This window comes from Bombus terrestris, chromosome 6, assembly GCF_910591885.1.
Source record: "Bombus terrestris chromosome 6, iyBomTerr1.2, whole genome shotgun sequence".
NCBI lineage: Eukaryota > Metazoa > Arthropoda > Insecta > Hymenoptera > Apidae > Bombus > Bombus terrestris.
The window spans coordinates 4,086,085-4,101,895 of record NC_063274.1 but is presented as its reverse complement, the minus strand read 5'-3'; the positions used below and the strand labels follow the sequence as shown (position 1 = coordinate 4,101,895).

General features: G+C 36.9%; 1 protein-coding gene across 5 annotated transcripts in view; it reads right to left on the bottom strand.

Annotated features, from left to right (window-relative positions):
* LOC100650524 (protein unc-13 homolog B) overlaps positions 1 to 15,811 on the bottom strand; it is a 377,008-nt gene that overhangs the window by 347,669 nt on the left and 13,528 nt on the right. For all 5 annotated transcript variants that reach the window (XM_048406368.1, XM_048406369.1, XM_048406371.1 and 2 more), the window contains exon 2: positions 3,296 to 3,325. In XM_048406368.1, coding sequence (XP_048262325.1) covers positions 3,296 to 3,325 — 30 coding nt within the window. The remainder of the gene's footprint in view (positions 1 to 3,295; positions 3,326 to 15,811) is intronic.

The window sequence follows — 15,811 nt, the reverse complement described above, 5'->3', positions numbered from 1 at the left end:
CTGTTATCAGAACCTTCTAAACAATTCCTCGTTCGCGTATTCGTACATCGAAGTAAACGCGAGGTTACTTCGATACAAAAAGCTCTTGCATTCGTTTATTTAAGTAGGTGCATACATTAGCGATATTAGCATAGCTTCAGGTCGTTCTCATCGCTGCGGCGAATAACCAGCGCTAGCCGGATTTGCCGGACTATTTAAAAATTAATCGAAGACTTTAATATTCAATAACTAGAATCAAACTTTCGAACTAACTATAATTAACTAAAGTTATATATATACGAATCGAAATTAACTATTTGGCGATATTAATATTGGAAATGTACAAAATAGCCGACCTGAAGGAGAACTCGGAGCAATGAGCTTGTAAGAGCTGATAAGTAAATTTAGCGAGTTTAGTCAATGGCAAGATGAACAAAAAAAGATTTTCTTGGAATCTCGAAGTTTGATGTCAAACCATTCAGATAAGAGAAACAAGATTCGAATGGCTGTAGATTCGTGCAAATGTGTTCAAAGATATTGGATAAAGACAAGAATCTACGAAACGGAACACGGATAACTTCTCCGTTGAGATATAAGATGTGCTATATAGATAATTGTAAATTCACAAGATATACAATAAGCAATTACAGTGTGTAATAAATGAATTATAGAAATTCTAAGGATCTATAGCTCACGAAGTACCAAGATTCACTTAGCTGGAGAATCTAACGCTGCAAACCATATATGCTACGCCTGAAAACATGTTTTCGCTACTTATCGCCTGATTCTTTGGTATTAGTGATTATACGACACCATAGACTACAGAGCGTCTATCGTTTAAAGTCGTTCAAAGTTCAATCTGTTGGCCCTACTTGCCACACAATGCCGGAATCCACTTACTCCAGGAAACCACATAGCATCGCGTACCGCTTGACTCAAAAATGTCCACCTAACACCAGGAACCGCATAGTGTCAGCATTTACTTATACAGAGAGATTATCAAAACGTCTTGGTTTCACAGATAACTTCCGTACTTATCGTCTATGGTAGCGACCACGAGTCTTAGGATCAATTTGGACCCAGAGCCTTACTTAGGTATGTAACTAGTCGAATTCAGAATTATTATCGCTTTAAAGATCCTCGGAGTTGGCACAACCAAATTGTGCGACAAAGTTATTTATGGAATCGAAATTTTTGCGCTAGGTGAACTCTCAGGTTAAGTGAGTTCTATAACCAAACTAATTCTACCAAGAACTTGCAAGAATCATCAAATAGATGGCAAAAACCAGCAGCCTCAAAAAGCTACATAGTTCCAAAGAGTATAAAAATCTTGGTTAAACGAACTCTACGGCTAAAAATGGACGTTTCGTGTGACTGAACCCTGGAATTAAGTGGTTCCTCGGATTAAGAGAACTCTTGCGGCAATAGGATTGCGGAATCAGGTGATCCCTTGGGATAGAGAAACCTTGGCTCCAAGTTACTCGTGGAATGTCAAGTGAATTCTGATAGTAAAGGTTTAGATATGTACATCTGTGGTTCTGAAATATTGGTAACTTTGTTATTGCCATACTGTTTAATCTAAATTATGCTAGAGCCTCAGCAAACAATATATCATGAAAATATAAATAAGTTTATGCAGCAAAATCATTGTTATGTCTCGTCAGAAGTGCGTGAAACAAAATAAACCAACAATCGACGCAGTACCTGTCCAACGATAGGAATTGGTCACAAAATACTGATACGAACAATATTTTTCGTATGATTTTACGGACAACAAATCAAGAGCTTTTCACACTGAAACGTTAACTCTGATAACACTCCGTGCAGGCCTCTCTTGCACAGTAATTTACCAACTAGTAATATTAGAAAATTAGTAAGTTGACACTTTGATAATTTTATAACTTTAAGCGATTTGCAATTTAGCTGTAAAATTTACTTTTAGGACTTTATACGTTTTATTATCAGCCTTGTTACTGTTGTACAAGACAATTCATCGTGGCCTGTACAATTTTTCTAATAGTAATAATCCAATTTTGCAAGAGAAGTCCACAATTAAAATTATCTATAAACGTTGTGTTTCCATACACAACATTATCTACATGAAAAATAATGATTCTACTAGTCTCAGGCTATACGTGGTAACACACGTAACCGAACGTAAAAAGACGCGCGATATGAATGCAAAGTTACTCAAAGTCTCGAGGCTTTTGCCTATAACTAACGAGAGAATGCTATGAAACACGAGAGTCGGTAAACTGGCTAGACGTAACAGGAAATTACTACGATCTGAAAAGTTTAAACGCGTTAACATCATATATGTGCAAAGATCGCTGTTGTTCCTGGAAATTGTCTCGCTTTAAATAACGCCGTGACACGACAAAAATCACGATCATTCATGACTAGCAGTAAGATCGCCGCTTTAAAATAAAGAATAAATTCTACGCCCGGTATAAACCGCTTCACTGTGATATCGCGAATTCGTGACATTCTCAAACAGAAAATGGAACGATTTAGGGCAATGAATAACAAATTTTTGCATATTTCCAATGCCGTTCTCGAGTATTTTCAGCGAATCGCGTAACACTAAGAAATCCTTTATGATACACATCTCCGTCGTTAACGATTCTAATAATTCGTTCGAAACGTTTCCCCGCAACATTAGGTTTGTCGCGAACCGAGTCGTTTTTGCGAACAAACGATACTAATGAGCGAATGCAGCTATCGGAGAAAAATCAAGGACACGTTCCTTCACGAAGCACGTAGAGAGCGATTTAAGTTCTCGATCAAAGTAGAACTAAGTCGGTCGGTAGTTACGAGGCATTTGATCGTTTAATGTAACTGAAGTCTTCGCGAGGATCGGAGCTTATTTGCATGTTCGAAAACAAACTGAGGCAAACATCGGTAAAAGAAAAAAAAGGGAAGATTTCGAGAAATTGGCAGTCGCGTAACGTCGCGTTGTCGCGAAGGATCTGCACGTCGGTACCGCGGAAAAATTATTTCGGCATGAACAGAACATCGCGATATTCCGGTTGAGGAATCGCATAACCTTTAGCTTGGAACCGTTCCAATCGGAGTGCAACAAATTTTGCTCGAACCTTAAAACTGGAGCGTGAGTAAAGACTTCATTTCGCGAATAGTATCGCTTCTATCTCAATTTTCGAAACAATCGTCCCACGGTGAACGTTGATCGTTTGTAATTTGCATGTGTAGGTACCTATTTGCGCCACGCTCGTTCAAGTCTTTAAGGCTCATTTTAGAACAACTTCAAGTTTGGATCCCAATTAGACTCTTCTTCCCGTTTTCATAGGATACAAACCTTCCTCGCAGACGAACCGCGCCTTCTTCACTGCAACAGAAAAGGAGAAAATAGGTCATAAATCAAAGGTACCGATTGATTCCGAATGATTGTTTACACGATACCGGTAAAAGATAATATTAACAGTTCTTGTGGGTCGCTTAATTTCGCTAAATCAACTGTGAGCGTGCGAGCATGTGCATAAATGGAATTAAAGCACGCTGGTTCGATTAAAAGCATACGTAAATATGCACGCAGCTGGACGTTCGAAATAATTAAAACGAAAGTAGGTTATTCCACTTATTTGTCTTAACATAAGCGAGTCAACGGTTAATTTCATTCTACCCTAAGGCCAAGATCATTCGACGAAGATAGGAAACGACACTCCTTGAAAAGAGTACATATACGTTTCTACGAGGACTTCTGTGTCATTTTATGATCATTTCGAATTCATTGCCTATCAATTAGTTTCATTTTTTATCTATGCTTAATTAATGATTTTATTGTCGCTCAAAGCATGACAATCTTTGTGATACATTAAATAACAGCTTTCATAAGTTAGCTTACAAAAGGACATCTCTACATTATGTCTACATTATCGTAAAATGCTGATCATACAAACAATTTTATTATAACTAAACTTATAATAGAAGAAAATGTCGTAGAATCAACGTAATAACTCGAGAAGTATCTAATCCTCTTTTACGCGCAGAATCATCAGTAATTACATGACTGACTCTTATCGGATTCGAAGCAGATATTTATCTTCTTACCGTAACGTCAAATCGAATTGCATATTGCTTTTTTCGAATTACAGAATATGTCCACTCCAACAAATTCGTGCATATTATACAAATAAGAACAGAGTAGAGCCGGTCATCAGTCGATACGTCGAACCACCAAGATTTCATCGAATTATACTTTTTGTCGTGACAAATTAATATAATATGAATTTATGTTCGACGACTATTTAATTTGTAGGACAAACGATACTAAATGTACGAAATCTTCAGAACTCTATTCTTCAAATTAATCCTGAATTTATTTATACTTTCTAACTGAAACGCAGAAACGCCATTGCATCTTTGGATATTCGATTCCATGGAAACCCGTTGGAAAGCTCGGGGCTTGGTCAGAAAAATAGGCAGCCACTTTTAAATGCATCCCGAAGACACATATACACGGAAATTGAAGCCGGTGGCTGGTGAATTCGATTTCGATGTTCCACGATTTTCCATTGAGCATCCGCTATCTATGAATAAATCAATTCGCCGCAATTCACGTGTGACACTTCAACGACAATGAGCCTGCCTTGAAACGGCTTCCATATATGCATTTACCGAACGCGTAGACAGATAGGGCTGTGCACACTTGTACAATTGCACACGCGCACGTCCAGACGTTATTAAATCTGACTATTCGAAAACGAGAAGAGAATTCAATTTCTTCCGGAGAAAAGCGTCGGTAATGATATTATAAAACCCGTATTTGAACGATTGATCTTAGATCGAACGGTTGAAAGAGAAGCAGCGTTGTCCGACTAACTGGCTGATGACGTCGTGTGAAAATGATCGAAAGATTCATGATGAAGATAATATGCGATTTATAACAGAGTAACAGTGTGATTGTGAAAATATGAATATTGAAATATAAAATGGTAAATTTATTCGATCAATACAATTCAATTGTATATGTAATGTATATGTTATTATTATTGAGAGATGAGCAATGAAACGCATTTTGTATATCACATTGCTGAAAAGAGAAAGAAAAGAATGTAAAAAATAAATTAATATGAAATACGGATATTAATATCTATTTATGACAACATCAAAGATGACATTTGAAAACGTTACACTAAATATTATTGTATTTAATAAATTTTATTTTAATTGATTATACGAAAAATTCTTATCTTTGCAATAATATACATAGACTTTATGTCACCTATGCGTTATGTGATATATATATAGACTTTAAAAATACGTTTCTTGAAACGCTCTAAGTATGGATAAAAGAGCTTGCAAATTTTTAGAATATATTGAGTATTAATCAAGAATTATATTAAATTGATCATATATTATCCAAAATACGATGAATCGTGTAATACATAATAACTAGATATAACAAGAACATTAAATTTAGGCTCGCAAAAACAGCTATCGTTCCAGATTATATAATCAATCTTGTCCAACAACCAATTCTAACAAATACAGTTTCACTAGATCGTAAAAGTTTCCTCCAGATGTTTGAGTGCTTTGTGCTTCGACATCAAAGCTATCAAAATTACTTTTTTTACGTAGCAGCGCATTCTATTATGGCATTTAAATCGGCACTCGGAATACAGCGGAGACAATACCGTGAAAGACTTATTATCGTGCTTCTTGGAATCTCAAAAATAATTAATTCTCTACGTCATAACGAGCTTCAGAAAGGGAATTTCCTTGTTCGAGTAGATATTTGAGTACCGTTCGCTCGAATGCGATAATTGCTGCTGAGTTTCTGCTCCTCTGCTGTTTTTAGTATGCATAGAATTGCCTGCTGGTGTGTGATATACTTCTTTTTATTTCACGTTACTTTTTCCATGATATATATATATATATATTGCTGTTAATTATAAATCTGGTATTTGATGATTAATGGATCTCAATTTCAAATATCGTTGTATTATGACAACACATATACTTTTCCTTTTAGTTGAAAATTAATTATACATATATTTTCCCAGAATTACCCAGTCGATAATATAACGGCCAATTACTATTTATAATTCATTTACGACACTATCAATGTTGATTTACGGCGAAAGTGATCTCTGATTGAACTTTAAAGAACACCTACACAAAAGCCTACGCTCTATACCAACATCGATGTTATCTAGACACATATATAGTTACGTGTTCTTCTCACTAGCAACATTATATGCATACCACATACAGTAGGCGTAAAACTTCGAATTCCTGGCTTCTCTGCCTACCTGTTGAAAATTAGCTACAAATAAGACAGAAAGCTAAAACGTAATAGTCGTCGAACAACACAGCCAACTCTTGCTTTAAGATTATCGAGATTATATTACGTGTACTATACTTGAAACAACTAACTTTACAAACTGAATCTTTAACTACCACGCTTGGCGTTCAATTATGGTGACATCACTCCATCTTTCGAATCGATCCATAAAAATCTAATATTTTAAGTTATATTGTTAGATATCGTGTTGCTGTGTATGCGTTAGCCATCGAGATGATATTTCAAATAAATTCTACGGTACAAATAATGTGTTTTTGATGGAAATACGTAAGTTAGAGTTTTGACTGGAAACTCGTAAAACTGAACGCGAGAACACAGCATTGCATCGATAGAAAGCTATTTCTACATTGTTGTTCCACCGTACAACATATTGAACAGTAGCAGCACCGCGCCGCGCCACCCCGATTGGACTTAATCAGATTCAGAGAGACGTCTAGGTCAAACAATCCAGGTATTATTCACGCATAGATTATAATATCGATTGGAATTACACCCAATTGTTATGGACTATATACGATATATATATATATATATATATATATGCGAAGTTTCTAACTCTTTCATTATCTATCGTCGATATAAGCAGAGTTATACTCAAGATTAAAAACCGGGGATCTTTTATTACGAATAATAAAGCTACTTGAATTTAGAGTCCACTAGAGTGTCATAAATTATAAGCAATACCTTTTAAATCTCGTTTAAAAAAGGACATCAATTATTTAATCCATGATATGAAGAGTCCAAAAGTAACTTTTGAGAAGATTATTAAGCCGGCGTGGAATTAATTTTCCCGACACGGATAAAGCACTAAATGGCCCATAAAATTATAAAAAAAACCTAGAATAGGTATATAATTTATTGACCTTTTTAATATAATCGTCTTTGCACGATCCCTCTAGACATTTCATCAATGATCGTGGAAGCATTTATGGTAATCGAACAATGCACTTTGTATACATAGCGTGTCTCTCTTTTATCTTCTAATCTTTATTTCGTGGATTATTATTTCTAAATTAAATCTTCTCGCTCCCTCCCCCCTTCCCCCTACCAAATACAATAAAACAGACGAATGAAAGATCGAGTATTTGCAAACTTCTCGAATGTAAATAAGGATTCGAGTATATAGATAACGTTGTACCGAAGCTAATCTTTTTTTAACGGTCCTAATGAAAAGGTCACGAAGTGACCCGTATACGTATCCTGACTCGCGCAAGCTTATGAGGCTAACGTGCCGTGGGTTCGTGCTCCTTTCCGTAAGTGTGCGTGCTCATCGGCGAACAGAGGCAAGATTTTAACGAACCAACGGAGATTTAAAGCAATGACCTGTACTAATAAATGCCAGACAATGAGCTGGAACCTATACGAACGAATAACTGGCCTAAGGTTAACTGCAAGACACAAGAATGGCTTCACCAAAGTTGCTGTAGTACACACGCAAGCGTCGTTAGTCGCGTACACAGCCACGCGACGTGTAATCCGAACTGTCCGTAGGACGATAATCAGCCGCATTTATTCTGTCATGCGAAAAAGTGTTCTTGTTAACGCTTCGCGAGCAGGGAATGGATTCTTCTACCATTCCAGGGGTGAAAAAGCTCGCTACCCAGAAACATCGATTGCGCGGTTGTTTCGGTGTGTATATATATATGATATACTGGGTGTTTTTAAAAAACGACTCGTAGAATAAAATATACAGAGGCTTATGAAGGTATTTAACCCCTTAACCTACTACCGCGGGCATAGCCCGTAGTACGTATTACACAAGTCGTGTGCGAATGGCTCGAAGGCTGCGCGAGCTTGTTTACGTTTTCGGCCCAAAATTCTCGAACGTAAATCGTAGGTTAAGGGATTAAATATTTGTAAACATTTTCTGTGAATGTATCGTATGCGTTATAGGAGACTGAATTGGCATAGTTATATTGATAAAGTTGGAACCAAATCTGGAAATATATGTATGTAAAAAAGACAAGATATTTAAATACAAGTATTATATTTTGCAGAGATTACAAAAGCACTGAGCAGCCAAGCATTTACAATGCTAATAAGTCTCGATATTCAATGGATCACGTTTAACGTTTATCATATGTTTTCTGTAAATGTTTACGCTTTTAAATGTCCAATAAATATCGTAAATATCGGTCAAGTGAACAGAATACAGGAGTTCCTGTAGAACCTTTTGTTCACAAGGAGTAAACGAGAAAGTTGGATTAGGCTTGCATTAAAATTTTAAATATAGTAGAAATTGTATTTGAAACTTAACCTAAGCAGACACAATTTAGATGTCTGTTACAGCTACTTGCGTGAATACAATTTTTCGACTCGCTTGCTCAAAGATAAACCTCGATTCACCTACATATACACCCAAAGTAGGAAAAACAAGCGAGAATGATGAGACTCGTCATATTTCTATTTTGATATTTCTAGGACAGATTTGCAGATATTTTGTAATACAAAGTAATTGCTATATCTCTATAAATAATCGTTTACCAAACCCTTTGATATCTCATTTACACCAGTTCCCACTTACTTTTAAGGACAACCTGCATATCGAGAAGATCGTAACTTTGAAAGATGGAAGCCGTTTGATAAGAAACTTGCTTCTGTAGCGATAGAACGATCGAAACAGGTGCAGTTGCGGTTTCGCACAGTTCATTAATGTAACGTCATACACACATTTTAGCAAAAAGATTTGAATCAAGGAAGAATCTTGATACTAATTTTTCCACGTTAACACAATTGCCAGGAGAAGTAACACGTAATATTCTCTTTAGCTAGCGTAACAGGTCAAATGGGACGCACGGAAGTGTTACGATTCCGGGAAATCATAATTTCCCAAGCGCATGAAAGCACGGGGTTGACGGTGGAGGTTCCATTCGGCTCGTATCGATTCGTTTCTGGTATTAAATTTTTTAACGTTAAACATGTATGCAGAGGCCGTTTCAGGAAAGAACGCACGCACGTAAAGCGTCAAAGGGGGAAAAAGGTTGCCATATTCGCTTAAGCGCATATTAACGACGTTTTATTTCGTTAGTTTCGTAATTTTCTCTGTATTGTTGATGTTTCATTTTCTTCTCTCATTTCTTTTTCTTTTTTTCATTTTTTTTTTTTTTTTTGCAAAGTTTAGCGAAAAAACATACGGTTTTTCAGCCTATCAATAATTCAACAGCTTACGATTAACTGATACCAAACGTATGAGTGAAACGAAAACAATATCGATTTAAAAGTGGAAAATATAAACGAAATATCGTTGCGTTAGCTATAACAGTGCATGAAAATTCATACATGTTGCGGAAATCTTGGTAAAGCAACAGCGATGACCTCGCGGGAAAATAATAATTTAAAACAGTCGGTGCATGCTCGAGCTACTGTCACGACTACGCATTCAAAGTTCGTGACCAGCGGACACCGGTTACAACCAACAGGTGCATATCACTTAATTATCTTTTCTTTCCAAATTAATTACTTTGAACCACTTAAAAATACCGTCCTTCCCCGTACATGATGTCATTTGATATCTACACAGGTTGGCGTCTAGCCAGATGCAATTGAAATCCAATATGCAATACCAAAAGCACGAAAAAAAAAAGTGCCGTTAGTACTAAATCGAGTCTGAAATCACGAAATCGGACAGAATCGCTACGCAAATCAAACGATACTTAAATATTCATACGTAATTTCAGAATTATTTATAGAAGAAATGTAACTAGTGGGAACGTATTTAATATCACCTGGCACTGTAATATCAAAGAAACGGCACGGAAATGAAATAAAATGCAAATATTCTAGTAAGAGAATTTTAATCAAAAATTTTTAATCAAAGTATTTCGGAGTATTACGAAGTTTGCCCGAGTTCAAATTCATATTATTATATTCTTCAATTTTTTGTTTCTATACTTTCAAGCTTGATAGTGCAGTTTCCTCGCAGATATAAATAACAAATGATATAAAAAATTAATTGAACCAGAAAACTGAAAGGCTAATGGAAATCGACGTACGATTGGCTATCGCAGATTTTTAACGTACACCTGTTACTTTTATCGTCAAGTGTATCATTGTCAGATGGAACTAATATATGTATGTCGATTATTTAGAGAAAATAATCACAGCCACGAATGATCATGACATGCACAAAGAGCACTCTCCTTAATCGAGGACGCGGACTATTATTCTTGGACAAATTAGAAGTTGCCGAGTTGGTTAATTGTAGGAGTTAACTTGCAAAGATTGATGGAGTTTTTGTTTACAAATCGTATCTTCATACATACTCTGTGTGAGTAAAGCAAAGTTTGTAAGTAGACTTGTTTGCTTATGCTAGATTGGATGACTTCCAGAGCATTGACCAGTCTGCCCAACAGGGAAAACAATAGCATAGTGAAACGGGAAAACCCATTCAGAATTGTGGACTTGGTTTAATTCATGATTAGTAAAATAGTGTCGACTATGAATAATCAATTCCATTAATAGAAACTCGAATGCGGTAAAGTTTAAAATAAATGAAGTACCTTAGTAGCTTTATACACCAAACTCGCTATTCTATGAAATATAATATTATTAAAATCATTCTATGTTATACATCTTTGATCTAATTCGGTATTTTATTAAATTTTATTATAACAAATTAAACATTCGAATTAACCTTCATCTCCGCCTCTTGCTATAAAGAAATATCGACACCTGATTGCATTGTTATGTCATTCTTCTATCTACACAGCTTTCATAAATATTCGTTTGTTATTCGAAATAACAGAGATATTTGAAATAAAAAAACATCGATGGAACACCCCGTATGTTTATGCCCACGGTACTTGACAGATTGAGTATTTAAAATATATATTCCGGCGAACCAACGAAAGAGATATCACAAGAGCTGTTGGTTCACATTCCTTTCTTTCATTCTTCTTCTTTCCTTTCTTTCTTTTTATTTTTTTTTTTTTTAAGTTGCTCGTCACTTTGATGTAAAGTTCTGTATAAAAACTATAGCCGACCCGTCAAAGAAGCTTAGCCACCGTCTAGTTTCCAGAAAGCTGGTACGAGAGTAACGTAGACAAAGCGAAAGTGTTGCCGAAACGTCATAAACTAAAATGCACGACGGTTCTAGGTTGGCACGAAGGAGGTAAGAGAAGGATAGTGGCGAAGAGAGAGTAAATGATGCTCGAGAAGCGACAAAATTCTATGGAAAATGTGCGCGAAGCTATATACTATCGCTTCGCGTACGAAGTTGCGCGTGATGTCTTTTACCTTCGAACAACTCGAGACAATAGGCTTCTACGTATGAATACCAGACGAGAAGTTCTTGTCGATGTTCTCGTCGACATTGTGCCGTACTCGCGTGTTCCATTGTATCCGTTCTTCAGCGAGCACATGTGCGAAGGCTGCTGGTGTGTGCGAGTACCTGCACCAAGTTAATGGGATACTTTCAACCCCATACTTTTTGCCCGTGTCGCGCGTCTCAATACTGCGAAAACGCAACGCTCGTGAACGACGAAAACGCGCTGGGTCGACGATGAGAGGCCACCGTATAACCCGGTTGTTATTTATAACTCAGTTATATTAAAGATAATATTTACGTGACGTGTAAATCCGATACGTTATCGCGGCTTATCACAGGATCGTGAAAGATTCACGGATGGGATGATGTCTCTGCGTCGAAAGTAACCCCGTCACATCATATCAGCTCGGTTGAAAATGTTGAACCGTGTTCGTCGAGGATCTGCGCATCATGGCGAGAATAAACCCCAGGAATAAGGATTCAACCTGGCGAAAGATGAGAAAACGATGTTGTGTCTGAAATGCCGTCTTTATTCTCGTAAACAAATTTTGATTCATACGCTGAAATCGTTTCGATCCATAAAAGATGCTACGTGATTATATTCCTATACAAGGAGAACATATCAACCGTTGAGCAGGACATTGTGACGAATAAGAATTAATGTGGCATACTTTTTGTTAATATTTTGTGTATTGGATTAAGATTCGCCTATCGGCTAATGAGAATAAGATGATGCGTGGTTGGGAGAAGAAGTAGCTGATAGGGGAGACGGGCACTTTTTGCTCCATCCCAGCGAATTATAGTCGAGGGAGAGACAAACACGATACGGTATTTTATCGATTTCATCGCGTAATTGTACAATAAACACGTTTTCCTCGTATCTTTCGCTGCCAGGATATTACTCATACATACACCATAAAATGAAATTTACTAATAACATCGATTCTCAAGAAAGCTGTGAAGAATAACACTCGTCGTTTTCACATATAAACATCCTAACGTATATACGCTTGTAGACTTAAAGCGTAGAAATATAATTCAAGAGAAATAAATAAAACCAAGTAGGGAAAAATATAAATCTTTTTGAAACTTGTCGTCTTCCCGACTCTTAAGAAGGATACGTGTGCTCGTTCGAAATGGTCGGGTAGTTTTCAAAAACCTGTACGCAGAGTTGAACGGCTTTCCTCTTGCAAAGGAATTCTTCTTCGAATGCCTGCTGAACTGTCGTCTTCTCTCTCTCTCTCTCTCTCTCTCTCTCTCTCGCTCTCGCTCTCTCTCTCTCTCTCTCTCTCTCTCTGTCTGGCCGACAATAAAAGACTCACGGAACGTCTCTGCAGAAACATTCCATACTTTTGCTATCTGGTTTCTATTTCAATAGAAATGTTATTCGCGCGTTCTCTCCGATAAGTAAAGCCGGCCGAAGGTATGGAATAAACGTGGAAACGTCTGGCATTTTGAAACGAGGCTACGGGCTACGGCTACCATGTTCATTACAAAGAGCTGGATGCAAGGAAGAAAAAGGGATTCACGAATAGAAAGAGAACGACGAAAGGAAGGAAGAATCATCTGGCAAAGACTCCTTATTAGATGTCTGCAATACGTAAGTCCGTAAGCGTACGAGCGCTTTGTCGTTGTTTCCTTATGAAACGGCGTCTTTCTGCAGTCGCATGACACCGAGGATTACGATGGAGTCGCATGTGCCAGGCGTACCAACAATCTTGCTGAATCGCTCCACAGTTGGCTATGCGCGTACACGATCCTCCTGTACCGGTACATGCACGAAAAACATATAAAACGATCCCAACTAAAAGGTTAATGAGGCGATATCGAAGGAAGATAAAGGCCGTGGTCTGATTAGATAAACCATTGATTTTCAATAGAACCAATTTAGACGAAAGCCGACAAATTCTAGAGACGTTAAAAATTACTATGAGCATATATATATCACCCGAATCAATTACAAATGTAATTATTCAAAAAACTAACAAAGATGTTTCTCCAAATATCTTAGAACAATTCGCTTTTGCTGTTCAGTATTCCCCTTATCATTTATTTATTAATTAATATCATTTATTCATATTTTTGAATCAGAATTAATTCACCTTTATTGATCAGGAAGATCTCGGAATATTCGTGTAAAGGAGGAAGCAAGAAAAATTGTAACAGGCTTTAACGAAAAGAAAGCATAGTGGTATTAATTAATAAGTTTGTTAAGCCTGACGCAAGCTTTGCACAAACGTGATTGACCCTAAAATTTTCTTACGTCGTCAGACACGGGTGAAACAGCAAAGATTCATCGTAATTATGGAATATCTAATGAGATATTAGAGACAAATCAAAGGAGTGTTCGTTCGAGCGCGGAACCAATTAATTACTTCACTTTCGAACTTATGTGCGCCGCTAATAATCTTAGCATGATTTCTGTGGGAATTCGTGGGAATTCGAAACATCGATAAAGCTATCGGCAAGCATTAATTAGCGTGCTTAATAAGTACAATCAATAATATAATTCGATCATTACAAGCTGAACGGATTAATCGTGAAATTAATCACCCATACATGATCGTCTCGAATCGAACATCAAACCAATGCTGATACTATATGTTGAAAATGATATCTAGATGATCTTCGACGTAACACTGTACGCGCCATACATATACAGACAATCGATAATTTCGATGCTTTATATGTTTTCTCTTTTCCTTCATTTCACGTTTCGATAAGTCAAATATGAGAAATAGAATTCACCTTGTATAACAATTAAACTCCTTAGTTTGCATTTCGTAATATTTTTACGTAACGCAAGTCCGTTATAGAATACCCGTCTCCTTCGTGTGAAAACATGCAATCGCTGTCAATATACTGAAACGATATTTCTTACGTAACATTGTGATTTGCATAATGTGGTGCAAGCGTATAAATGACATGTATACAAAGCGCGTGTATCCCATAAGTCGTCAGGGCTGATAAGAAAATAGATAATAAAAGGAAACACGTGTCATCGTAAATTTTCAATGAAATTCGCGTACAAAAAGGCTTTGTGAAAAAAGAGAAAAAGAAATTCCATTCATTGGTTCGAAAACTAGAGGAACAATCAATTGCTATAAATCCGATTCAATGGCGTTCTAAATGTCCCAGACACGACGTATGAAAAAGATAAGATAACTGTATTTGCGATTACGGTTTTTCTACAAACACCCTTAAGTGAACATATGGCTTTATTGATGCGACATACATATTTTAAGAAACAATGGTAATTACGTATTTAGAAAGACGACGCGTTCTCGATTTCGATGATCGTTAAATATGTTAAAGAAATCAACACTTTGAATATGCTTTTCCTATACACGTACGTATACGAAACTCCTAGCTTTTCAGAGATTCGCAAAAGCGACGCCACTACGACACACTCTGCTTACAATTGTGCGTTCGTCACGGCATATGCGTCAGAATTGGTTGCCAGTAGCTTTAAGGCGAAATTTCCACCGCGCGTCTGCGTCAAAAGCTTAAAACCAAATCACACGTATGCGTCGAACGCATTCGTATCGTTACAATTTGCATACGATGGAGAAGCGCCCTTTTGTTCTCGCGCGACTCGAGTTTAATAAGTGGTCGAATAAAATAACATCCAAGCTAAACCTAATTCTTATCTTTTGTTTGTAGTTTACGTAAACGGAAATTGAAGGAGGCAGCAAATCTGCCGGCTACGCTTGTGGCTGTTACACGGATAGGCACGTGTGGACGAAATTCGCCGTATTAGTACCGACAGCTTTCGCGAATATCTCGAAAAGTAGGAGAGTCTGGTGGTAACATGTGCAGGAAAAAGTTGTTCGAATCCGTTGAGTTCCACGACGTATTTAAAGATCCTCAAAATCGAGAATACGTCTGCTTTCTAAATAATTATAGGAACCTCCGTGAAATAAACCCAAGGACCTTAGAAAGTTTGTTAATTGTCTATTATAGTTAAACATAAAATGAAATTTACCAAATGAAACATTGCAACAACTGCTTATGTAATGTGCTTTCTGGCGAACTTTATGTTTAGAACAACAATAGTAAATAATATGCCCCGTCCAAAGTGAATCGAACGAATTCCCAAGATCGTGGATATGATGTCTTATTCCCTTTTACCCTAAGGATTCCTAAAGCCCCTTGAAAACCAATAAAACTCGCCGGTTTCATTCCTCGATAAAATCAGACAGTTTGATACCCTCGAATGGGATTCTAATTTATTCAGGATT